A 27,504-nucleotide genomic window follows, 5' to 3' on the forward strand; every position below is an offset into this window, starting at 1 on the left:
GAGTGCAGTGGCATAGAGTGGCATGGGGTAGAGTTACATAGAGTGCAGTGGAGTAATGTGGCATACAATAGAGTAGCAGAGAGTGCAGTAATGCAGAGTGGTGCAGTGTCAGAGTGCAGAGTAGACTCATGTGGCATAGAGTGCAGTGGTGTAGAGTGGTGCAGATTGGAGTATTGTAGAGTGGTGTAGAGTAGAGTATAGTGCCTAGAGTGCAGTGGCATAGAGTAGAGTGGTGTAGAGTGCAGAGTAGAGTGTCAGTGCAGTGGTGTACAGGTTCTGGCAAGGCAAGAGAAAGCTGTGCATGATAACCCTGAATGGTGATCCGTAGAATGGTCAGTAGGAAACAATGAGCAGTGCATTAAGCCTTTCTTAAAAGTCTTTACTGGTAAACCCCATCTCATGCAGGGAGGTGGGCAGAAAGCCAGCCACCCATTGGACCTGTGCAGCTGAATAATAGCATTCTAAGTCCAGAAGACCTAATCCACCCGCAGTCACAGTTAACTTTAGAGTGGAAAGAGCTCCTGATGGTGCCGCAGTGACCAAATCAGATGTGTGGCCTGTCTGAAGAAGGAATGAAGGACGATCAGAGGAAGGTTTGCTAAATAATACTATCATTGGGGTAGCACACCATCTTCACTAGTGCCACATGGCCTCTACAAAAAGCAGAAGAGAAGACCAAAAAACAAACTGGGCTTGGAGGGACCGTTCGCTCTGCCGAGATTTTCTTCCTGGAAATCAGTGTAAGAATGGTAGATATTAATCATTAGGTATCAAAAGGTAACTGGTTCCCATTTCAATCTGAGATCTAAATGTATATAAAACCAAAAACAGTGCCATATGTCAAAGAAACACTAATTAAAATTTAACATTTGTATATTGTGTTTGTGCAATTTACATCCCAAATATTTTGAAGATTCTATGTGTACTTGACACTTAGGGATAACCCAGATCTCTAGTTTGCCTTTTGCTCAATTTCAAAACCATATAAAGACATGGACAAAGCGGGCAATTGCCTTGCACAACCTTGCAAGGGGTCTGGCCCCTGCTCACCCTTCAAAAGCACTAACAGCGGACCATTGCACCAGAAGAGTTTGCCAAGGTGGATGGGTGTTGCTTGTTCAACCACTTGACAGTGCCCCTTCTGTTTCACTCCTGTGTGCAGAGACAACTCCCCAGGTTCCCAATACCTTCCGATAGTCCTGGTGGACACATCTTGTCTGATTTTAGGAATTGTCCCACCTTGTACTTCTCTTCCTTATTTACCCAGTTCTTGGCAACAACCCTTTGAATTACTTGCCGTGGATCTCCCATTTGCTCTCGATTTCATCCTCCTCTTTTATTATCTTTGATTGGTAGTCCGGGCTCCCATTTCTGAGATAAATATAGAGTCCCAGACATACACTCTAGTGCTGTGAGACCACAGACAAGTTATGGGTACATCACATCCTGACATTAGGTGTGAGACTGTCGCCCACACCATCTGCCCTGCCTCGTTAAGTTGAAAGTCCATGGGCGGTTGGGGTAAGCCAGATGTTTTTGTTCAATTTGTTTAAACTAGCATAAGGTTAATTAGCTTAATGTTTCCCAAACTGTTTGCCAGGGGTTTTAAAATGTTCAGAAACATAATCAAAATGTTGCTGTTACTTTCTCTTCAGGAAAGATCAGGTAGATTTGGGTAGGGGTGATGGCCTTGCCGCAGTACTGAAGGGCATTAATTTACTACTGAACAAGGACGTAATGCGACACCTGAATGTAGCATACCAGGAGGCAATCACAAAAAAAACCACAGTGAATAAATAGTGCTATGTTAAAAAAGAGTAAATAAATGCACTGACAACATAGTGAGGCATGGCCTCTCTTGCGTCTGTCTGTAAAACTGACGTTTGTTCTTGAATTTTTGTCCTGAATTTTGACCCTTTGTCCTGAATTTTTGTCCTGAATTTTGACCCTTTGTCCTGAATTTTTTATAGTCCTGTCCAGAATTTGCCTCAATGCCAGGTGGTCACCCTAGGCTGGAGAGCTCCTTAGACGCACATCACTCTATGCAGGCTTGGACACGCCTCCACCTCAATTATTTTATGACCATCTAAACATTTTGTACACTCTGTATACTACCTCAACCTTTTTACTGCTTTTGTGCATTCTGTTTTATGTAATGATCTACCTTAATGTACTTTCAACCTTTGTGATTACTTATAGCTGTATTGTCTATCTTAAGCCATCTATAACTTCAACATAATAAATATTTCTCCTTCAAATCTCTCTACCACCTTTCGGTAATGTCCGCGCTATATAAATATGCATAAATAAATAAATGATTTGTTGCATACTTGTTTTATACACTTACCAACATATTTGAAATATACCTTATTGCAGAATGTACTGCAAAATATGCGTCTAAGTACCGCAAGACAACTAGCAGTGTTCTTCAAAACTCCTCAATAAATAAATGTGTGACTCTGTTTTGCCCAGGGTTTAATCTGGGAAGATGTGAGTTCAAAGGGGTCTGTTTGTCATACACTTTCTGATCTAAGACAATTCACTTTTACAAGTAATTACGTCGGCAGTCCTCATCGCTGTGCCTCAGTGGCACTTAGGTGATAGGTAACTATTATTCCGTATTTCAGTACTCAATTTGATTGTGTCTGAAGATATGAAAATCGTGTGCAAACGACAGGTTAATTAAACACGTACCCTACAATACGACGTGTATTTATTAGCGTGTTTTCTTGATTATTTTGTGCTACAGATAGCAGATGCGCCCTTAAAAAGGGGCATTTCAGCATACAGTAAAGAGAAGGGGTGTGCGCTCTGGCCAGTCCGGCTGGAGAAAAGGGACTTTGTGTCTTTAAGAGCTGCGAGACCCCCCCCCCCCCCCCTTCCCACCCCCCTTCCGCCCCCGAGCTCCTTGTTCAAAAGTAAGTGCCCACATTTAAAACTGACACAGAGAAACTGAAGCTGGAATGTGATACACGAAACTCTCGGCGTGCTCCCTTTTCCCTCTCTCGCTCCCTCTTTTTTTTTTTTTAACTTGGTGACAGGGCCTTCCAGGACTCTTTTGTTACCTTCTCCACCAATCAAGGCTTTTTACAACAGAGATCACTTGGGATATAAAAAGGGGGAGAGTCCATTTGCTTGTACATCCCCCATAGTATTCTACCAACTTCACCCCTGAGCCCCGCATGCCCAGAGCGCATTGGATGCTCGTCACTCGCACCGGCACACATTTGGATCTGTAACGCAGGCAGTGAGGTGCGGGTGGCGCCGCAGTTGGGCAATGTTGGTGCAACGATCCCCCTTCTTCCTCTGCGCCTTGGTGCTGTCTATGGAGTTCTCCAGGGGAGGGGACGAACCCGTACTGGACAAAGGGTCCCCTCTGGAAGAGAAGTCCCTAGCCGAAGGAGAGGACCAGGGCTGCCCGGTGTGTAAGTGGAGGAAGCACAGCAAGGAGATGCGGCTTGAAAGCATCAAGTCGCAGATCCTGAGCAAGCTTAGGATGAAGGAAGCGCCAAACATTAGCCGGGAGGTGGTGAACCAGCTGCTGCCCAAGGCGCCCCCCCTGCAGCAGATCCTGGACCTGCACGACTTCCAGGGGGACTCCTTCCCACAGGACGACTTCCTGGAGGAAGACGAATACCATGCCACCACGGAGACTGTCATCAGCATGGCCCAAGAAAGTAAGTGCCTCCGCTAGTTATCGATAGCTCTCACGCAGCTCTTGTGATTACTGGCGGGGATTACAGTGACTTGTCTGTTGGGTTTCTAAGTGCTGCCATTCATTACATATTACTTTTGCTATGTGATATAGGCGGATGAAAGGATGAGCAACGGCGTAAACGTTCAGGTGACACCCTGATTTCCGATGAGAGGTTCAGCCCAGGAAGCACGCTGGTTCTCTGTACTGTGTATTTTGCCATGTGTGCCAGCACGCCGGTTTGGCTGTTAAACAAGTGTCACTCACGGTGTGTGAAAATTTGTCTTGGCGCAGTAGAAAGTGCTGCGTTTTTGTTGTAGCGTACCCGAACATATGTAGACGATCAGTGAGATCGCACGACATTCTGCGGGCTGTCTAACCTGCAAAAAACGTGTGAAGTAAAAATGTCAATAAATTGTGTATTCTCAACGAACACGATGGCCCTGTGGGTGGTTCTCAGATGCAAAGCAATTCCTACTGTCTGTTGTCCTTGTTAGGAGATGAGCTAGGTTTACTGTTTGATGCAATACAACTCCACTGCCTTCGAGAATGCAAGGGTTTTGGTTGGCACAGTGAGAGAGAGCAGCACTGCAGGCTGTCGTGGCCCTGCCAAGGTGTTCTCAGAATGCTTAAATGTTCTTAGGAGCTCATGCTTCAGACCTTTCTTTGCCATCTCTTGGGTTCCCACTGCTTTTGGACTGCTTTTGGACTGGTGACTCCTTTCATCCTCAGACCTCTGCGTCAGATTGTCACATTGGCTCATCTGGCGGTCGCATCTGCTTCTGCGTAGAATGTTTCACCGAGTGTTGCACCACATTCAGGGGTTAAGATGAAAATGTGATCAGCCCCACTGCAGTGGGGGGTTGTGGTTCAATAAAGACAGATGGATGGCGTAGCCCGGGGCTTGTCCCTGAACAATGTTGGACAGGCAGAGCCCTAGTAGGGCTGCTTTGGTGGTGTACGTGGACAGCACTCCTTCACATCTCTGTTGCGAAATCATTTTAGTGACTTGCCGTTTGACGGAGCTGGTAGAAGAGCAATCAAAGTGCAGTCGACATAAGGAACTTTAAATATTCGTGTCTACATTGTTTTTTTAGGGAAGGGGTAGTGCTCGATATACCTGTCAGTCAAGGGCATTCCGCAATGGTGAAAGGCGTTGGAACGTTTAAAACTAGCACAAGGCTAAAGAAATCTCGCGTTTTGCAGACACCTTGTAATTAAAGGCGGGTGGGAATTAGACTTCCGCGGTCACCCCGAGTTCAGAACTGCTCACCAATTGACTGGACAGTGATGGCAGATGCCCTCCCGCTTCCACAAAGTTTACTTGGAGGAAAGGGAGCAGTAACACAAACACATCCTAACACTCCAGCGTTCTTGAGCTGTCAGATGTGGTGCGCGTCAGAGGGCACTGCTGTCACAGAAAACATGCATGGTAATAAGCCTATGGGCTTGACTTCTGATTCAGCCAGTCAGGCTCTATATCTGAACTTCCAATCACACCCATAGTATCCACGCCCCTCTACACTTTATCATGCGTCTCGGCTGTCTGAAATATTCACACAAACTTCTGAATCTAGTTATAGATACTCATTTGTGTGTCATTTTCCCAGGCTTCATCTCAAATTTCACTTCCTTTCGCCCTTTTTCTCCCGCCGCTTGCGCCTGGGACAGAAGGAGCAGCGCTCTTCTCCTTTACCTGGTTATCGGTTCCTCGCTACTGTGCGACTCGGCGGCGCTTGCTCCTTCTTTCGCACGATTGGTTGTCCGATCCTGCCTTTCATGCCCCTGTGAGTCTCTTTAGTGGTTGCCTGCTGCTCTCTACATGTTTTACGGTTTAAAGGCAGTTAAGGTGGCTTTTCTCTGCGTGGTGCTATGCCTGCTCAGCTGACAGGCGATGAGCACTCCGCCCCTCCCGTTCATGGGTGCATGCCGCAGGCTTGACTGTAAACCATTTTAATACGTGCAAACTTCCCTCAGACTGCGCTGACAGCTTTGTGAAAACAAGTGAATAGAGCCCTCCAGCATTGCCCATCCTTGCTTCCCTGTTGATCGGAGATGAGCTCCTTGTTTAGCAGGTGCAGACTGCAGGTTTCACTTCATGCTTTGCTGAAAGGTAAAGCGTCCTCATTGTGTGGTTGCATGCTGTGAATATACTCTCACCATCTGCTGCATTCTACAGGCTTCATTGTATGATGTGGTGACAGGTGAACATGACCGTGCATGGTTGTATGCTCCACTGCTTGCTCTGTTGATAGGTCAGGAGTATCCCTTTATCCTTTCCCAGTTGCGCCTGTATATGCTGCATGTTCGACCTCTGTCACTGTTGAAAAAATAGTGGTAATGGTTAAGAACTCTAAACCTGCTTGGTGGAATGCATAAGACTGCATGCTTTAAAGACTCTCTGCGTAGTGGAAAAAGCTGCCTCAGACCCTTATTTGGATACATGCCCTAAACCCCTCTGCATGTTGATGGCACATGCTGACACTGTTCCCTATACTGATGCATGCCTTGAGCACTTTGCATTTTCTGATGACGAGAGACAGCCGTCTAGCTGTTTATAGTGTTGCATTCCCAACACCCAATCTGAATGTTTTGATGAGAAAAGCCATCGTTTTCCGAACGAGAACCCATGTCGTAAGCCACCTACATGAGTTTGTGGACAGTACCCAGCCTTCTTCCATATGAAGATGAACGCATTGAACCATCTCTGTATGTTCTGATGATAGGAACTTCTCTTCCTTCCTATGAAAATGCATGCCCCATACTCTGCATATTTTTATGCCCGAAGCCACCCATTTCCCATATGAGGATGCATGCCTATGCCTGAACGCCCTCTGCATGTTCTGGTGATAGGAGCAACTCCTTTCGTGTATGTTCTGGCATGCCTTGAATCTCCTCCGCATGCTCTGATGTGAGAAGCCACCCATGCCTTCTGTTGAAAACATGCCCTGAATTCCCAGTGCATGTGCTGATGGCACAATATGCACCTCGTTTTATGAGTATACATGGTTTCAACTCAAGCTTCTGAATTCTCTCTGCAGTCTGGTGACAGAGGCTGCCATTGTCTTCTATGAGGTTGCATTCCCTGAACTTTCTCTTGATGCTCTGATGGCAAGAGAAAACTATATTCTGTATGCAGCGGCGTGTCCAATGCTCACTGTATGCTCTGGCGACTGGATCCATGCTCCGACCGTGCTACTGCAGTCTGCTTTATGATGACTCATCGTCCCTCACTTGTGTTCCCTTTCAGCCAGTTTGCAAAAACCTTCAATTCATTTTACAAGTTTTGTTTCTCTCACTCGCTTGTCTTATTTGCTGTCTCTCGTCACGTTTCGTTCCCTGCTTTTTGCTAAGGATTATTAAATAATTGAGACTCCTAGATGACATACCATTAAGTGGCGTGCTTTCCTTTGGTGTTTTAGGACCATTTGGTCCAATACTGGCCTGGCCTATAGGGCAATCAGGCAGTGCGAGGGGATGGTCTGATAGATCATTGTATGGGCCGTTTTTTTTGTGGCTGTTTTATGGCCGGGTAGGTCGGTTTGTTCTGCTGATTTCCCTGAAATTACCAAAAGTATTGCCTGCAGCAAACACAAACACCTATAAGTGTGTCTTTAAAAATTCAAACCTGCCCCGATTTGTAAATGTGGGCCACTGACTGGGAGTGAATACTCACCAGACCACAAGTGGCAATGAAGTGGGCTCTTAAAGAAGTTTGTTCATATCTGGATGAATACAAGCAGTGCTTGAAATGGAAAAATAGAAGTGCAGGCACTCTGTATCAGAGTACCTGCTTGATTCTGAGAAGTGCCGGTACTGTCCAATCTTACGTTTTTCATGAGAATTGCAGGTACTCTACCCCTCAAAATAAAAAAGTGCAGGTACTCAGTACCGGACAGTACTGGTTCATTTAAAGCATTGAGTGCATGACCAACTGCATGCGTGGGAAGGGAAGCGCAGTGGTCAATTGCATTTACATAAAAATATTAAGTTGAGGATATGATGGAGAATGATTGTGGACCTCCAATCAGAGATGAACATTACTAAGTGTTACTAGGTTCGAGCTGTGACAGACGGTGAGGAGCAGAAGTCAGGTACCATCTGTTTGAAGGAAAATGCCTGGCATGGGGCGAGTAAATAAAGGCACATATTTGTGGCAGTGATAGCCCAGGAGTAGGGAACAAGAAGGTTCTTTAACCAAGGGTATTACAACATGGTTATTGGGTGGGGTGTGAGAGGATGGAATATTTAACTGCTGCTTTGTGCTTACTACTGATATTTATGCAGGGTCCATGTGAGAAAATGTAGTCGATTTTCAGGGCAAGTCCATTGGTGACCAGATTTCATTGACATAGAGAAGGAATAGCACGTTTCTTCCAGGAAACCCCTGAACTCAGAGATTGCTGTTTATGTGATATGTGTAGTGTTAGCTTGTGACAATAAAGTACTTCTCAGAACTAGTGTGTTTATAGAACCTTAGACCACCTAGTGGGTTCCTTCCTCGTGTATTGTTTGGCTGCTGAAAGACCTTTGAGACGATTAACTAAGTCTCATCAGTAGACTTCGATGATGGTTATGATCATTGTTCCATAATGCCTCTGTTGTGAGCGCCAGTGGAGGACCAGATGAGGAGGAGGTCTGTCAGTGGCATGACAGGGTGGTTTGAAGCCAGGTTGGTACTGGTTCTCATTTGACAGGGCTGTAGTTACCAAACCAATCCCGAACAAGGAACGGTCGGCACTTTTGCAAAGATTTTTCGTACGACATAGCAGACAGACCCTTCTTAAAGATGTATAGCTATTCTCAAAGTCTCTAAATAAATATGCTTAACCATTATTAAGGGACGGTAACAAATCCCTCAGTAGCTAGCACTTGACATAACAACTTTCACCACCAGTGAGGTAGGACTAATCCTTCAAAATATTGCAGCAACAATATAAATGCAGATAACCTCTTCAGCATCCCATGAGAATCAATACCTAATGTCCCAGGCCTACGTGCATCACAATGTGGCAAAACACATGCTGGCTGGTTAACAACAGGGTGTCTTCAACATGAAGAAAGACAAATCAAAAGCATACACATTAAAACGTTTCTCAGTTAACAGTGCATACAGGAATGTAGCTACCATTGGTGCAGCAGGTAGAGTGGCACTAGCACCTAGAGGCCTGAAGGACCCACTCAACCCCGATTATTGTTGTATATTACAATTCGAACAGCAGGCAAGGGACCAATTTCCTTCCTTGCACTTGGATCTTTGACGCACTGGCTACAATACTGAATGTGTAATGTATTTACATGTGCAAAACATTATAGTGGCTTTGAAAAATTTAGTAGAATATGAAAATAAATATTGAAATTTAGGTGGGAGCATTCTGATGTTTAGCTTTAGATGAGCTTGATGTGGTGTTGAGCTGCACGTGTTGTGCCCAGGGATAGAATACATACTAAAGAGAGAGCTGATAAATGTTTACAGAGGCTTTTTGAGGTCTGGTGTCGCTCTGTTAGGCTTTATGCAAGGTGTTAGTATTGAGTAAGAATAGGGACACTGTGGATGAACAGTTGCCTAAAGAGGATCCGTTCCAGCACTGGTTTGCATAAATGCTGTGATTACAATAGGATCTTCTTAAGATTTTTGATGAGTGTTTTTATTCGTTATTGTAAGTTTAATTGATTGACTATATATACACACAACTCATTCTCCTCCTTTTTAATTACTGTTCAGTCTCAGTAATCAGTTTCCTCATTTCCTACTTTCCCCTCCTTCTGTCGCATCTCTCAGGTGCCATCTTCTTAAAACAACACCTTCACAAATCTCATCCCTCATATGTCAATGCCCCCTTCATTCTTCTCCGAGCCTCAAAAGGCATCCTTCACTGCGTCTCCAAATAACTCATTTGTGTCTTCTTCACCCACCGTTACGCTTTCACTTTTTATTTGTAAGAGGCAATTCATTTTGTGATATATGTAATAAATATATCTCTTGCCCTTTTTTCTCTCTGGCCTCTTTTCTGCTACAATACCCCTTTTTGCCTGTGCTTTGTTTTCGTCTGCATCTTTTACCTACTATCGATACTTCCAGAGCTCTCGGGCAAACTAAAGCCACCCCAATTAAAACAAAAACATCGTTTGCTTCCTTTTCTCTCTACACGTTGTTTTATTGAGAAAGGAGCACGGAGAAGAGTTTGTGTCACCTCACGTCTGTAGTTTCACCTTCCGCCATTTGGGTATTTTTGTTTAATTCGGAGTCTTTATTGGTGGTTTTGTTTTAGTGCATTTTTTAAATGTTTCCCATGTTCTGTAACAGCGCACCAAGCCCCCTATGGATAGCTCTCTAAAGGCTTCCGAGCTCTGCACTTAGTAATGGCTTCATGAGGAGATGGGCCGGATCCATTTGGCAGAGGAGAAGAATGCATCTGAAAGCATTTCTAATCGGATAACCCCTGTGTCGATTCTGGCACTTTACACGCACGGAATGAAAGGAAGTCTTGCCAGACTCTCCAGTCGGGGCTAAGGTCTTTCACCTTTTTCATATTCTTTTGGTTTACCTTCTTTAAAGGGGATGATGGATCTGAGGGGGCGGGTGACCCAGATTTAAAGAGTTCAACAAAGATTCTCCTTGATATATTTTACTCTGCAGTTTTATCCCACTTGCATTTTTTTCATGCTTTGAAAGAAGCTTTTCTTGAAATATCTTAATGCATTCCATTTATACAGGCAAATTAACCCATCCCTGTAAGTTTGAAGAATTTGTTTTGTTTGTGCACAAGGCACGCTTTCTAAACCCCGATTTATCAGCAGCCAACCACAGCATGTTAATGTTTCTCTGCCTTGATTTGCATTGATTAAAGACAGCTGTGATGTCAGGAAGGAGAGAGTGATCTTTTACAACTTCACTGCGAATCAGTATGTTATGAAAGTTGAGCTCTTTTAATGCCACCCTTCAGTGACATTACTCAGTTGTGATGAAATAGTTTCAGACCATGTACTCACTTTATTCATGTGAGTCATGTTTTCTGTGGACTTATCACTATCCTAATTTAATTCTGAGAGAGGGATGAAATTTGATATGTGACATCGCCAAGGCATATATTTATGTATTTCTGTGGTTCCTGTGATTTATAATACAATGTTGACAAGTTCATGACGATCAGTTGATATGTCTTGCCACTTTCTTCGCCTAGTTTGGTTATGACAGGTGCTAATTTGTGATGTTTTCTACTGCACTGTTTTGGCTGTACTCAAGTGATGTCATATCATTCTTCCACACCAATGTGTTTTGTTCTCATTTAGTGATCTTACCTATTCCTTGCCCTGACAGGTCTTGTTTCGCTTGGCAGGTGATATTTAATCACACAATATGTCAATAAATATTCTGGAAAGGACTCAGGCAAAATATCTCTTATGTCATTTTTCTGGATTGGTGCGTTCTCTTTAGTTGTTGGTAGCCAGTGATGCCCTACTTAGCATATTTTGTTCTGTTTGGAAACGGTTGGAAGATCTGTATCATTCACATGTGCAGTGCTTTGAGGTGGGAGGTACAGGGGTATAAGATAAATAAAGCAGTAATTCCGAGGAATACTATTTTGGAGACTATTTCGCCATTGGAACTAAACAAATAATCCTTATCAAATCCCTTTATATTTCTGTGATTCATTTACCATTTTTGTTAAAATTGTGAACACTTAGAAATGCTCTATTATCTGCAGTAATTTCTATATAGAAACTGGACATTTGCATACTGATGATTCATTACAGTTATTCCTTCACACACTGTAGTGGTCCGATCTAAATAAGGGTATAACATTTTCAATTTCATTGAGGGCTCATATGATATTTTGGAGATAGCATTAGGCATTTACAAAATAAGCACATCCGATGTATCACAGGAAGGCCCCTGCACTCTTCCACTAGACATTCATTAGCAATCCCTCTACTAGCAATCAGATAGAGCTCTAGAGGGAGGATTTTCTCTATTAAAAGCAGTGTTGTGGAAGGCTCCCCCTTGCCCCTTAACTGACAAAAACAAGTACTTGATATTTAGGAGAGAGACCATATAATACACCTTTCCGAATAGACCTAACTAGTTTATCAGGTATTCTCGGTTTCCCCTGATGTTTTGCAGCTTGTTCAGCTGAGTTCCGAAGTCAGTCTAATGCTGTATGTGGCACTTTATAGCTCCACATTAACAGAACAGAGCCGAGTACACATTTGTTTGATATATGAGCTTCACATTATGCACTTGTATGTTCTATACCGTGATAGACATGAGAATGCCGATAAATTGTTACAGTAGTCTGCACCTCCAAAATCCCTACTTGCAATCCTTTCTGCTTAGCTCATAATCATAAGCATAGAATGAATAAGATCAGAGCTAGTGCTGCCAGACATGGGAAAACAATTAAAATAGTGCTGTGCTAGTGAATTCTAACACACCCTACCATCACTGATTAATTCAAAAGCTCAATGGAACATTTATTCCAGCATCGGAATACTGAGAGCTGCAGTGCCTCAGTTGTTCATGCATCTGATAATAGTTTCCCATGGAACCATATTAATTTTTTTAAAGTAGAAGAAAGCAGACCTAGATGAAGGTTCTGCTCCGAGTGTGCACTATCTCAGCAAAACTGAGAGTATTTGTGAGTTCTTTGGTCCTAGCATAGCTCCAGGGAACAGACCTTATGGGAGAAACTGCATCAAATAAAGTGAGTTCATGCCAAAGCAGGAAACAGACTTCCTGAATCACTTTTGTGATTAACTGTGAGAAAGCATTTGGATTCAGTTGTTGAAATTGCACAAGCACAAGCCACGTCTGCCGTGATTGTTTCCAGCATAGAAACTGTTCAGAACCACACTCAAATAAAAAGACAGACTAAAGAGAAGATAAAAGAAAAGAACTCTAGTGTACAACAGTTTGCCATTCATTAAAATGAGTGAAATGTTTCCCTGCTAATCCTCTATGTGTGTTTATATCCTCAGATCTGGACTGGTACTAACACAACCCTGTTCATCCCAGATACCTTCACTTCATCCATCCCAACACCATCCACTTCATGTATATGAGAAAGCGTTCTCCCCTAATGATCCATTTTCTTCCTCAGTGGAGTCCCCATTGTAATATTGTCTTAAATGGTTGGTATTACCCTTTTGTTGATCATGAAATGCTGTCGTGTCCCTTCGATTTGTTTGTTGAGTATATGGCTTTCTGACTTTATAGTCACCTCTTTCTATTTAAGTACAATTCATTCTGGAATTAAAAGATCTCTGATGTCTTCACAGGGCTTAAATCTGTCCTCCTCAGTTTGTTAGGAGACGTTTTTTCATGTCTTCCAGGGAAGCTTCATCGCATTTATTCCTTCACCCTGACCTGGAGTGTATAAACCCTGCACTTGTCAAGCTGGCTTTTAGCATCGCTTATAAATTACTGTAAGATGTGGAGCTTAATAATCAATAGCCTAATTACCACGAGGATTTAGGAGTAAATGAAGTACAAATCTGGGGGATTAAATGTTGGAAAAGCTGTAAGAGGATGCGTCACAATCATTTTTATTCAAGGATGTGTTGGATTCCTCATCCAGGAAGGCCGTTAGATGTGGTGGCAGCTGCCATAGAGATTTCCATAGCTGTACTTTTAAGTCCAGCTTGATTTTCTTGGTGAAGTAGGAGCTATGGGTTTGTGTGTCTGTGTCTGGCGGACTGAGTGGGTGTGTGAGTGGGTGCGTAACTGTCTGAGTGGGTCTGAATGGGTGTTTGAGGGTCTGACTGGGTCTGTGAGTGAGTGCATGTGGGTCTGAGTGGGTGTGTATGTGGGGTGCATGAGTGTCTGAATGGGTCTGTGAGTGAGTGCTTGAGTGTCTGAGTGGGTCTATGAGTGGGTGCATAAGTGTCTGAGTGGGTTGTGTGAGTGGGAGAATTGATTGAAAGAGAGACAGAGAGAGAGAAAGAAAGTGAGCGAGACAGAGATAGTGTTTTTTAGCCGTTGATGTCTGATATACTTAGAATGAGTTATTTGTCTCCAATTTGAAATAAAAAATGTTTTTTTTTTTAAATACAATAATTTGTTTCTTATTAAAAAAAAATGGAATGAGTACACCTGGATTCGAACCCCCAACTTTACGCTGAGCAATGTTTTTTTTATTATTTATTTTTTCTGATGGATACAACTACCTGTGGATTCCTCACCTTATGAATTCTCCCGATGCGCCAGCATTCAACGGAAACTTTCTTCCCAGCTCTTCACATCGACGAGGACGTCACAATTGCACGGCTCCGCATGCGACTCAGTCTGATGTCATTGTGGCAGTAAGAGGTCCTCGTCGGCATGCAGACGTCACTTCCCTTTTTTTCCGTGCCTTCAACGCTAATGGTTTTCTCCTAGCTCGTGAGAGGCTACTGTTTCAAAGGTGTCTTATTGTACTTGTTACAATGTCTCCTCCTAAGAAGTCAGGGTTTAAACCTTGTTGTGGGTGCGGGGGTCGTATGCCTGTCATGGACCCTCACGATGATTGCTTATGGTGTCTCAGTTCGGACCACGATGTAGAAGAGTGCGTGTCCTGCCAAAGGATGAATCCGAAGGCGCTGAAGGAAAGAGAGGCTAAACTCTTTTTAGCTAAAGCGAAGAAAGGACACAGAGGTCATCGAAGGTCTAAGACTAGAGACTCGTCATACCATAAGTCACATAAAAAGCAGTGCGGACACGACTCTCAACGTCGTTCTTCTAGAGGTCGGTCTCAATCTCGGTCTCCATCTCGTACGGCATGGGAGGTTAGGCCCACTGTAACTCCCGAGACTCAAAGTCCTCAGGCTTCGCCGGTGCCATTGCTCATCGAGGTGGTTGAGTCCCCAGCGAGTCCTCACTTTTAACCTGGGGTTCAAGAGTCGGTGACCCAAGCGCCGCATGAAGATACAAGGTTTCCTGCCTTCCCGACTCCAGGAGTGGATCCAGCAGCATTTCTGAATGCCATGTTCAGTATCTTCAATAAGGCTATGGCCCCTGCTGGTGCACCGGCTGGTCCCACAGGCCCCCTGGCATTCTCCTTGGGCTCTCCGGCTCCATACAAGTCAGCTTCATTCGTGCCTTTTTATCAGGATGAGGGTGCCGGTTTCGGTGCCGATGACATCACCTCATAGGCCTATGGGGCCATTGACATCGCCTCATAGGCAGACAGCACTGATGACAGTGCCTCAAATGTCAACGGCACCGATGGAGTCAACTCTGGCGCCGGATGGATCCTGGTCGGGAAAAAGTTTATCTCCTTCTCCCTTTCCGCGCCCATTTGTTTTGAAGCCGGCTTCGTCAACGTCGGCTAACTCCATGTCGACGCCGAGGTTGGAGGCCAGGTTAAGTTCGCAGAGAGGAGCGCTGATGCTCTTGAAGAGCAAGAGTACCAGAGACAGCTGTTGGAGGAAGAGAGAGATTGCTGAGCCCTTGGGAGAATTTCAAGGCCTAGACTCAGTTAATGGGCTGGACACTTCCCCTGAGTGGGATCTTTCATCCCCAGGGGAATTTACAGAAGAGGCGGCTTCCTTCCATTCTGTTATTAAGAAGGCTGCAGATTTTTTGGACCTTCCATTGCCAGCTGCTTAAGTTAAAACAAACATTTTGACTGAAGTCTTACATCCTTCCTCTACTTTAGCCGAGCCTTTGCTCCCCTTCAATAATGCTCTTACAGAGGTTTTAGAAGTCTGGGGAAAGCCTGTTACATCACCAGCTGTGTTCAGAACTGTTGCTAGAAGGTACAGGGTTGCTCCGGGGGATCCTGGATTTTGTCACAGCATCCGACTCCGCAGAGCTTGGTGGTCCAGGCTTCTTGTTCGGCTTGATCTGCACCAGGTTCCTTTCCTGTTACTCCATCGGACAGGGAGTCCAAGAGGATGGAGCAGACGGCTACGAAGACTTTCTCATCTTGCAGTATGGCCCTAAAATCGGTCAATGCTACCTGTGTGTTGGGTAGGTATGTGCACGCTCTGATGGACACGGCTAGAGCTGTAGTGCCTAACTTGCCATAGGATATGCAGGGGCAGTTCGATGAGCTCCCGTCGGACACCGAAGCTGCGGCCAAACAGATCATCCAGTCTGGTCTGGACACTACGGAATCAGTGGCCAAGGCGATGGGTACTTCATTTGCCACCAGGAGACATGTGTTGTTAAGGTCTTCTGGGTTTTCAACAGATGCCCAGACAACATTATTGGACCTTCCTTTCGACGTAGAAAAGTTGTTTGCGGCCAAAGAAGACTCTGCCTTAGAGTGCTTCAAAGATAGTAGGGCCAAGGCCAAGTCTTTGGGACTGCAAGCTTCCACATCTACTCCTTTCAGGTCCTTTCGGAGGTTTTAGGGGGTTTGGCCGTGGAGCCACTTATCGTGGAAGACCTCAATCCACGACTCAACAGTCTGCCAACCTTCCATATAGGTCCTTTAGAGGGCGGGGAGGGTTAGGAGGCAAGGATCCACCCAGCAGAACCCTGCCTCATCTTCTTCCTCTCGGGGAGCACAACAAGGAAAGCAGCCCTAGTTTTCCATCCATTTTAAGTCATGCTTCTCCCGTAGGGGGAAGGTTATTTCATTTTCTCCACGAGTGGGAGTTAGTCACATCAGACTCCTGGGTACTGAATATTGTGGGGAAAGGGTATGCCCTTCCCTTTCGGGAGTTTCCTCCTCCCATCCCGTCCTTTGTTTTGTTCAGAGGATCATCTCCTGTCGCTTCAGCAGGAGGTTCAAGTCCTTTTATCAGAAGGCGCGGTGGAGTTGGTTCCAGAGTAGGAAAGGGGTCAGGGATTCTATTCGAGATATTTCCTAATTCCCAAGGAGGATGGTCGATTGAGACATATCCTGGATCCGAGGATTTTGAATTGGTTCCTCAAGTAGGAGAAATTCAAGATGCTGACTGTAGGGCAGGTGCTTCTGGCGTTGAACAAAGAGGATTGGATGGTGTCTGTAGACTTGCAGGATGCTTATTTTCATATCCCCATTCTCAAGTCACACAGGAAGTATCTCCAGTTTGTGGTGGGGCCGCAACACTACCAGTTTGCGGTCCTTCCTTTTGGTCTTACTTCCGCAACTCGAGTCTTTACGAAGGTGATGCCGGTGATTGCAGCAAATCTCAGAAGGAAGGGAATATCGGTATTCCCTTACCTGGATGATTGGCTGATCAAAGCCAAGACCCCAGAGCTTGTGCTGCATCACCTCCAAATGACAACGCAGTTGTTGTTCAGTCTGGGCTTTACAGGAAATGTACCCAAGTCTCACCTGAAGCCCTCTCAACACCTCCTGTTCATAGGGGCAGTACTGGATACAACATTGAATCGGGCCTATCCTCCACCTCAGCGGATCCAGGACATTCAGGCGTTGATTCCAGTGTTTCAAAATGCAGCAGTTGTTCCAGTCCTCAAGTCCTGCGTCTGCTGGGTCTGTTTGCTTCTTGTATTCTGTTGGTCGCTTATGCACGTTGGCACATGAGGGCTCTCCAATGGTGCCTCCGCAAGCAGTAGTTTCAACACAAAGGGGATCTCGAAGAGTCGATAACGATGTCCAGAGACACTGCAAAGAATCTAAGATGGTGGGCTGTGGACGGCAACCTTTCCCAAGGAAGGCTGTTTGCTCTACCACCTCCAGTGGCTACGCTCATAACGGATGCTTCCACTCTAGGGTGGAGTGCTCATCTGCGGGACCGGGAGATCAAAGGTTGTCGTTTTTTCTCCAGTGGAACAGATGTTTCACATCAATCTGTTAGAATTGCGCAAGAAATGTCTGGCTCTCTAGGCCTTCCTCCCGTCCCTTCGCATTCAGTCAGTCCAAGTCTTGACGGACAACACTACCGCAATATGGTACGTCAACAAGCAGGGAGGTGTAGGGTCGCACCTTCTCTGCAGAGAGGCTCAGCGGCACTGGTCCTGGGCACAGGACCATCGGATTTGCATAGTAGCAAACCATCTGGCCGGAGTTCTCAACGTAAGTGCGGACGGTCTCAGTCGGCATTTCTCTGCCGATCACGAGTGGCATCTCCATCCGGATCTGGTCCTTCACATCTTCAGGATGTGGGGTTGTCCACAGATAGTCCTGTTTGCCACTCTGGACAACACGCGCTGCCCGTCGTTCTGCAGTGTCCAGTATCCGGTGCAAGGAGCTTTGGGGGATGCATTCAGATGTCTTGGTGCGACCAGTTACTTTATGTGTTTCCCCATACCCTTGATTCCTCGGGTTCTGAGGAAGATTCACCAAGATCGGGCTCAAGTCATTTTAATAGTTCCGGATTGGCCGAGAAGGGTGTGGTACACAGACGTTCTCCAACTCTCACTGTGCCGTCCACTCCGTCTCCCTCTCAGGGCAGATCTCCTCTCGCAGTCGCAGGGGCAGGTTCTACACCCCCACCTCCAGAGCCTGCACCTACATACTTGGAGATTGAACAGGGCAATCTGAGTTCCTTTTCTCTCCCGCCAGAAGTGGTGGATGTTACCTTATTGGCCAGGCAACACTCCACCAAGACTGTTTATGCCGGCAGATGGGCGAAATTTGTGACTTGGTGTGGAGAGAGACGAATTGATCCCTTGAAAGCCCATTTGTCTGATGTTTGCCTTTACTTTAGCACAGAAGGGTTGTGCAGTTTTGACTGTCAAGGACTATTTATCAGTGCTATCGGCCTTTCTGAGCCTTCCTGATCAACCTTCCTTGTACAAATCGCCTATACTTTTTAGGTTCTTGAAAGGCCTAATAATAAGTTTACTTCCACTCCGTCTGGTTTTGAGGTTTTTAATGGGTTCACCGTTTGAACCTAGACATTCTTGTTCTTTAAGGTCGTTGGTCTTAAAGACAGTTTTCCTTGTTGCTATTACGTGTGAGTGAGCTTCTGGCTCTTAGTGTCAAACCTCCCTTTACGTCATTCTATCCTGACAAAGTGGTGCTGAGAACCAGGGCGGCTTTCCTTCCTAAAGTTGTCACTCCTTTCCATATGGGGCAGTCTATTACTCCTTCATCCTTCTATCCTCCTCCTCACCCTTCAAAAGAGGAAGAAAGACTCCATTGATTAGACCCAAGAAGGGCTCTCCGTTTCTATGTTGAAAGAACAAAGAACTTTTGTTTGGAAGACCAACTCTTTGTTGGATATGTGGGCAAGATGAAAGGCAGAGCTGTCCATAGAAGGACCATATCCAGGTGGGTCATTCTTTGCATTAAGATCTGTTATTTATTGGCAAAGAAGGTTCCTCCTGAGGGTATTAGAGCTCATTCCACCAGGGCTAAGTCTGCCACTTTGGCTTTGGCTAGAGTTGTTCCTGTAGTGGATGTTTGTAAGGCAGCAATGTGGGCTTCCCTCCATACTTTTGCGAAGCATTATTGCTTGGATTCGGAAATTAGGAGGGACGGCCATTTTGCACGTTCTGTGTTGCAGGATTTCTTGGTGTGACCGGTCAGGCACCCACCTCGGAGTGCGGTACAGTTTTGGGACTGTATTCATAAGGTGAGGAATCCACAGGTAGTTGTATCCATCAGAAGAACAAGTTACTTACCTTCGGTAATGCTTTTTCTGGTGGATACAGTAGCTACCTGTGGATTCCTCACATACCCACCCGCATCCCTGTTGCCAGTCTGGATATACCGAGACTTCTTTATTATAAATGTATATACGTTTTGATTATTTTTTATATGAATAAATGTTGTACTTGTATTATATCCGAATTGGAATATATATATATATATATGTACTTTCGTGAGGTCGGTTTTCACCTGTTCGCCTCAAAGACATGTTAAAAAAAAAAAAGGGTGAAACTGACATCAGCACGCCAGCGAGGACCTCTTATTGCCACAATGATGTCAGGCGGAGTCGCATGCAGAGCCATGCATTTGTGACGTCCTCGTCGGCGTGAAGAGTAGCTGGGAAGAAAGTTTCAGTCAAATGCTGGCGCATCGGGAGAATTCATAAGGTGAGGAATCCACAGGTAGCTACAGTATCCACCAGAAAAAGCATTACTGAAGGTAAGTAACTTGTTCTTTTAGCCCTTTATGGGCTTTCTGGATCTGCGAAGGAGCTTGCCTACTGATCTATTTATTTTCTTTTCTTTTTTTTATTACATTTCTTATTAAAAAGCCCTTTACAGGCTAAAGCTTCCCTCGTGGTGCCAGTGCTTTAGCAAGCAGGAAGCTGCTTTGACACATGTGCAGGGGACAGAGATGAAAGCTTCAGAGTTTGACAGCGGGACCTGCTTTACAGGTCCCACTGACAAAACCTGAATAGTTTGCTGTGGCACCCCAGGACATAGCAGGAGCCGGCCCTCGGAGGTGGTGGTCCTGAGGGCCATCAGTGGCTCCATGAGGGGAGCCGCGCAGCCCCCCCCCCCCTCCAACAAGGACATAGCCCTGGGGGCTGGTGGTCACCAGGGCTTTCTTTTTTCAAATACTTGCCCTGGGGGGTGGTGGTCCCCAGGGCAGTGGGGGTCCATGGGCCACCTGCCTATTTTAAAAGGAAAGCTCTGGGAAGGTGGCGGTCCCCAGGGCAGGAGGGGGCCAGCCCCTGCCCCTGCCCCCATATTTTAAAAGGAAAGCTCTGGTAAGGTGGCAGTCCCCAGGGCAGCGGGGGGCACGGGCCCCCGCATAATCATAAAGGAAAGCCCTGGGGAGGTGGTGGTCCCCAGGGCAGCGGGGGGGCCTCGGGCTCCTCTGCATATGTAATGATGAAAGCCCTGGGGAGGTGGTGGTCCCCAGGGCAGCGATTTGGCTGTGCCCCTGCCCTTATAGATAGAAATGAAAGCCCTGAGAAGGTGGCAGTCCCCGGAGGGGGGCTCATGCCCTTAAATAAAGATGAAAGCCCTGGGGGGGTGGCAGTCCTCAGGGCATTGGGAGAGGCGTGGGCCCCCAGGCATAGATAAAAATGAAACCCCTACGGAGGTGGTGGTAACTAGGGCAGTGGGGGTCCGCGGGCCCCCTGCCTATTTTAAAAGGAAAGCTCTGGCAAGGTGGCAGTCCCCAGGGAAGGAGGGGTCCACCCCCCATATTTTAAAAGGAAAGCCCTGGTGAGGTGGCAGTCCCCAGGGCAGCCCGGGGGCCTCAGGCCCCCCGCATATTCATAAAGGAAAGCCCTGGGGAGGTGGTGGTCCCCAGGGCAGTGGGGACCTCGTGCCGCCCTGCATATATAATTACGAAAGCCTTGGGGATCTGGTGGTCCCCAAGGCAGCGGTGGGGCCGTGCCCCTCCCCACATAGATGAAAACGGGAGCCCTGCGGAGGTGGTTGTCCCCAGGGCAGCGGGTGCCTCATGCCCCAATAAATAAAGATGAAAGCCCTGGGGAGGTGGCAGTCCCCAGGGCAGTGGGGGAGGCGCTGGCCCCTCTGCATAGATAAAAATGAAACCCCTCAGGAGGTGGTGGTCCCCTGGTCAGCGCGGGGAATATCCTCCCCCACCGCATATTCAAAAATGAAAGCTCTGGGGAGGAGGTGGTCCGTGGTGCGGAGGGGGGGCGAGGAGGCCCTGCACCCCAAATTGTTAATGCCCCTAGGACAAGGCCCACCTGGGGGCCTATACAAAAAAACAAGTGTGGGAGCCTGTGCTTGTTTTTTTTTAAAGTTTTGCTTCAAATATCGCAAACTCACTGCAAAAAAAATAATAAAAATTATGTGTTTTTGCTCTGGGGGTGTCCCTCCAGTGCTACAGGGTCAGGGTGTCTCTACCCTGCCCGTTTTTCTTTTTCTTTTTACTCTTTTGTTGGGACTCACCAACACTTTCTGGTTTGAGGTGTTGGCAGCCAATCAGAGCTGTGATTTTCTCTGAAGGAGCTCGTTTTTGTTTGCGAATACTTTGTAGCCAGAGATATAAAAATTTGAATTTCCCTAAATTTCACAAAAACTAATGAATGGATTTACACCAATTAACAAAAAGCACAATCTGCGTACCGAGAGCTTGCTTTCTGCCAAATTCGGTGTAGTTCTGTCCAGCGGTTCAGGCTGTAGACGTGTTGACAGATCCTGTGTGAATTCACATACAAAAGCAACTTTTTTTGAGCCCCCTTTTGCTCGCCCCCATTTGCCGGCTCACCCCGAAACTTTCTATATGCACTAATAATCACCGGGCCACTTTTTTGGAAAGTTTTGAGTGAATATTCGTCAAACAATGCCAAAGATATAGGCAAGTCAAAAAACACTTTTTCAATGGAAATTTGATCCTAACTGTAACTACTTAATGGCGACTGCCACTAGGTAATTTATATATATATATATATATATATATATATATATATATATATATATATATATAATAATTTTGGTCCTTGTGTGACCCTAATGTAGTATGTATGTATAGGCCTAGGCCTGTCCCTTATTATTATGGGCAGTGAGCTACGCTCCTGTCCTAGGTATAGCACATAAAACAGTAGTGGCAGCATACTATATTTTCAGAAGAGATCAATATTTGACAAGATCTTTTTGCCTGTGTCACTAGGAAATGAGACCTTCAGGCCCACTTCAGTAAAATTCTGCTACATGTGTTTGCCCAGACCTTTCCATTGGCATCCCTTGTGCATGTCAAGTGCATCCACACATATAGGCCCTCATTCCGACCCTGGCGGTTTGAAACCGCCAGGCTGGAGGGCAACGGAAGCACCGCCAACAGGCTGGCGGTGCTTCCAGGGCTATTCTGACCGCGGCGGTAAAGCCGCGTTCAGAAAAGGGGAACCGGCGGTTTCCCGCCGGTTTTCCCCTGGCCCAGGGAATCCTCCATGGCGGCGCTGCTTGCAGCGCCGCCATGGGGATTCCGACCCCCTTCCCGCCAGCCTGTTCCTGGCGGTAAAACCCGCCAGGCACAGGATGGCGGGAACGGGTGTCGTGGGGCCCCTGGGGGCCCCTGCACTTCCCATGCCACTGGCATGGGCAGTGTAGGGGCCCCCTAACAGGGCCCCACCATGATTTTCACTGTCTGCTATGCAGACAGTGAAAATCACCACGGGTGCTACTGCACCCGTCGCACCCCTGCAACTCTGCCGGCTCCATTCGGAGCCGGCTTCCTCGTTGCAGGGGCTTTCCCGCTGGGCCGGCGAGCGATCTTCTGGAGATCGCCCGCCGGCCCAGTGGGAAAGTCAAAATGACCCCTGCGGTCATTTGACCGCGGTGCGGTCTTTGGGCGGTTTTCGCCCGGCCGGCGGCGCCGGACTCGGAATGAGCCCCATAGTGTGTATTACACGTGTGGTTATCAAGTTTTTGTGCGAGTGAGTCTGAGTAACGAATGTCAGTGGGATCCCATTTTGGATGTGCCTGGCATAGTCTAAAATAGAAGATAAGGGCTGTGCTACCAGTCAGTGAAAGTGCGTTGCATGCATCCATGTTCATGAAGGGGGAAGATGCAAATACTGAAGTAAAGAAGGATAAAGACAGGGCTATCTTTAGAAATTCCACAAGGATGATAGAGGTGATGGGTGGAACTGCAGTCTATTGTTATAAGAGGTGAGGAAGTTTCTAGGTCTGGCCTGCCCTTTTGTCTTTCCCCTATTACTCCTTCATTTGGGCTGGTGAATGGCGGATTCAGAAATCTTTAACCTTATTATGTCTCTTTTGGGGGTAGTTCAGTTTGGATACAGACACAGTGCTACCTGCAGTGAGAAGTATCAATCTCCACAAGGTTGTGTTTGGAACGTAGCCTTAGAGCACAGCCCGAGGAGGACACTTAAAAGAACCACCCCAAACCTGGTAGAAAGTTTGAGGCACTGGATCCACATACCCTGACTAAAAGTTGTGTTCAAAAGTAGGATCCAAACCACTCCACTTTGTTCCATTTCAAAGACCCTTATAAGCCGGGAGGAGAATGCCCCGCAGAGTACTCAAAGTACTGCTGTCAGACTCCCAGACACAAAGGGGCATCACCTAAAGTCTGCATGTTTGGCTGGAGGAGCTGTGAAACTACCCTGAAGCATCTGAATGCCTACCCGCTGACAGAGGGAAAGTCTGCTCGGATCTGCAGGTAGAGAAAATGTCCAGGAGGAGAGAGCCCCAGCATGTCTCTCTGGGCTGTTACACTTGCAGAGAGATCTGTCTGCATAAGAACAAGCTAGGGAGGTTCCATGTGTAAGGTGGCCCCCAATCTCTTCCTGGTTGCTTATGGGAACCGAAACTGCTGTGGTCATCATAAGCCCTTTTGGGGCTGCATCTGCACAATCGCCATAGTCTCAGTCAGGACTTGCAACTGGGTGGTCATCATAGGCCTGGATAGGGACTGCTACTGTGATTGCATAGGCCTAGATGGGAGTTGCAGCTACCGTGTTCATCAAAGGCTCAGTCAAGCCTCACCTACCTCTAGTCCAATCGGGACTGCAACTACAGTGACCACTGTTGGACCAATCTGTGTTGGGATTCTACTCCACCTAGTGGGGGATGCATCATGGGACACTGTTAAGTCTGTGTCTGCACCTGTGTCACTGCAGCAGGCTCAAAGGTTTGAGACTGAATGGGCATGTAGACAGATGGACCATGCTCTTGGCTTACCTGTGGGGCCAAGTGAACATGTGGCTCACCGCAGCCCCTGCAGTAGAAGGATGGGAGGGCCTCCTGAGTCTGCAAGGGATGATGGAGGACTTAAATGTGCGATCCCAATATCTCCAGGTAGTAAAATGGAACACTGAATGCATGTTTGACTGTGATCCTAAAAAATGCTGTGCCTGCGCTCGATTCACAATATAATCTGATTTCCTAGAGTGAGTAGGACTCCATGAATAGGGAGCCACCTGGGAAATGATATGTACAAAGGTGTTGGGGAGAGTGTAACGACATGAATACCAATTCCATCCAGGGTCACTAACGTCTTCAAGCCATTGCACTGTGTAGTACTTTGTACAGCAGTACTTTCTTTCATGAAAAGATGAGCCCTGGACTGAACATTGTGTCATTGCATCAGTTAGTCAATGCTTAATTTGTGTTGGTGGTTTCCATTGCTTAGCACCGGCACTTACTTAACAGGGTTGGGGCTAATTCATTTTTCTCCCTTGTGCAATGGGCCCAGTATATATTATTAAAAATAAATGTACCTACCTGTCCTGCCCTCCTCCTTCAGATCATGTACCTGTTCTGCAACCCACTGGCATTGTCTGCATTTCATGGTGCGTTCAGAACACTTTCAGTTTTCTGTGTCCCCCTTAGTCTGGCGGTGCATTAAAGTGTCCTGAGGTCGACTTAAGACCAAGCAGCGTGCTACTCGGCGCAACAGTGCCGCCGCAGGTTTCTGAGCAGCACTTTGAGCACCAGCACTTATTATTGTACAAATTAAGCATTGCAGTTAGTTGATTGTTGAGTGCTAAGCTCAACCACTCCACAGTTCCTCTGCACGAAGCTGTGCCTGCACGACCTCCCTACACAGATATGCAGGTGCTTAAGGGTTTTACTTGACCCAGTTTACAGAACAATATTAGTATATGTCCCATGAACCCAGAAGCAGACAACCCAGGCCCCACGATTGATGCCCAGAATCCTCTGTCTGCATGCATTGACGCTTACCCGAGTGCCTTGGCTATTCTTCTGTTTGAAAGGGGTTGCTGAGCCCCTTTTCTGTTAACCCACATGGGAAGAGATAAGAGGTTTTCTATACATATGGCTTTACTAAGTGAGGAGCCATGGCATGGACGCTTCCCAGTGAGTGTGGTCCATTTTCTTGGTTTTCTTTATGAGAGCACGTGTGACATGTTTTTGATTAGTGGTCATATGAATAAATTGTTTAATAAATAAGTCACTCAATCAAATTGCATGTCAGCGCAAGTGGCCTTCTGTATGGACATAATATCACAAAAACGCAAAATATTTTTACAAGTCAATAACATGGGAAATTTAACTAAAGGGTGTTTGAGGTTGCAGAGGTTTTCTCTTTCTAACTTCATGAAGTTTTTTTTTACTATCCCAAACATGATAAACTTTTCTACGATTAAAAAATAAATGGATACATGTTTATAGATATAATGGCTAAATCCAATAAATTGTTGCTAAAGCTAGGTGTATAGTAGAATATCTTTTAAAACACATTTAGTCGAAGAATTCTGTTGCAAAAAAGTTTTTGCAAGAAAACTCTCTCACCATAAACATTTAAAAAAAAAATATTTCCGCAATCAAAGCAGTGTTACTAACAGATACTAACAGTTACTAACAGATAGCTAGCTTCAGGTGACTTTAAGTGAACGTATTGAGCCACTGAAGAGTTCAAGAAATTCAGTTTCTGGCCTCCCTCTCAGAAGCCTGTGATGGCTTCTTGTACACAAGGATTACTTCAGCCGTTTTATGCTTGACTTCTAAGTGCTTGATTTTCATATCTCATCGCAAGATTTGAAATTAGCTACGGCACAGACGTATGTCATGTTTCTCTAAAGCAAAGTACTCCGCTGTGGTCTAAAAATACTTTATGGTTTAAACCACACCCACTATGTGATTAATGTTTAGAAAGCGGCCCAAGAATGTGTGGTTGTTTGTGTGATGTTTCTTTACAACAGCATTTTCCCCAGGGATATTGTTCAAGCGGTCTGAAATTGCTCCTTTTGTGTCACCGTGTTGTGCTCTGATGGATTGCAGTTTGAAGTCATATTCCTTCGCTGACATCATTTTGTATCAGTATTCATTTCTTGTCGGTTGTGATGGATACTACGGAACGGTCAGTGTGAATTTGCTGATGGATATTTTTTAACATATAAGTCAAGCCAAATTCTAGATTGCCCTAGACATGGCTAGGTAGTTACATAGTACCATGAATGAATTAGTTAACGGAAACACGCTCTGCCGATCGCAGCTCTACCACCACACGAAATTACAAACATGCATATACTATTTACGTGAAGAACACCGACTGCCCTGCATTCCACCTGACATACGCAGGGTTTTGCTAACTCTAGACTTAAGCCTCCAGTTCTTTGTAACCTTCTATTTCTGTAGTAATTTTCTAGTAGAACTACATATTCGCACCAGCAGGGGTCGTAAGAAGAGCGTTGCTTGACATTTTCATTAGGTTTGAAGCCAACACAGAATTCATTTTCAGAAATGAACGTTTTCTAAGAAAAAAAGCAGAAGTTTACGTATGCGGTCGGTGGCCAGAAGGTTGATTTCACATTTTTCAAGCATTGCATTCAGAGTGGCTATTCTGAGGTAACAGAAGACCCCAAATTCACTGCAGAGTGCTATAGGATTTAAAGCGAGCAAGCCTAGCCTGCTTAAAATTCCTGGTTACCCCCCATCCCCAGTGATTATCTGAACTAGTTGCCATCTAACATGAAATTCTACAGTTTACAAGTGCTTACTACTGTGCGCTGTCTACACCATAGCACACCTAGCAGCAGGGGTTTGTAATCATTGAAAGCTAATGTGAGCAGCTGCACATATGCCGTCGAGTCAGACGTGAAAGTCATAATCCGAGTAAAAGGAATATTCTCTGGTACCCCATGCATGCGTCTCCTGGAGCAATAAGTTCCCACTTTGTCATCCATGCTATCCATTTTACTAAAGTTGGCAGTAAAAGACCCCTCACAAAACACGAGTTGCAAACTGAGAAAGAGAAATACACCACAATACCCCAGACTGTAATGTACTCACGTATCCACTATGATACCAGAGCTCACACTATTGGTCATAAATCCAGGTGATTAATAGCTTGGTTACTTAAGTTAGTGTTGGGGGTGAAAGGGTTGCCACCAGTCATTGAGATCATAAGGGACAGCAGAGAAATTGCCCACACACAAACTGATATAAACGAGGACTTCCACTGTGTCAGACTGTGGCGACCTGGGGATGACTACACACAATAATATCTAAACCTACCTACATGATGAACTTAATCTGTATCCTATGAACAGCTCTGGAGATGGGATGTGGT

The 27,504-nt window shown here is 45.8% G+C and overlaps 1 protein-coding gene across 1 annotated transcript in view; it reads left to right on the top strand.

Moving 5' to 3' along the window:
- The first annotated feature begins 2,946 nt into the window (after positions 1–2,946).
- The window catches only part of GDF11 (growth differentiation factor 11), a 506,604-nt gene continuing 482,046 nt past the window's right edge, over positions 2,947–27,504 (top strand). The window contains exon 1 of the mRNA XM_069230610.1: positions 2,947–3,677. Coding sequence (XP_069086711.1) covers positions 3,278–3,677 — 400 coding nt within the window. The 5' untranslated portion in view covers positions 2,947–3,277. The remainder of the gene's footprint in view (positions 3,678–27,504) is intronic.

The sequence above is a fragment of the Pleurodeles waltl genome, chromosome 4_2 (genome assembly GCF_031143425.1).
Source record: "Pleurodeles waltl isolate 20211129_DDA chromosome 4_2, aPleWal1.hap1.20221129, whole genome shotgun sequence".
NCBI lineage: Eukaryota > Metazoa > Chordata > Amphibia > Caudata > Salamandridae > Pleurodeles > Pleurodeles waltl.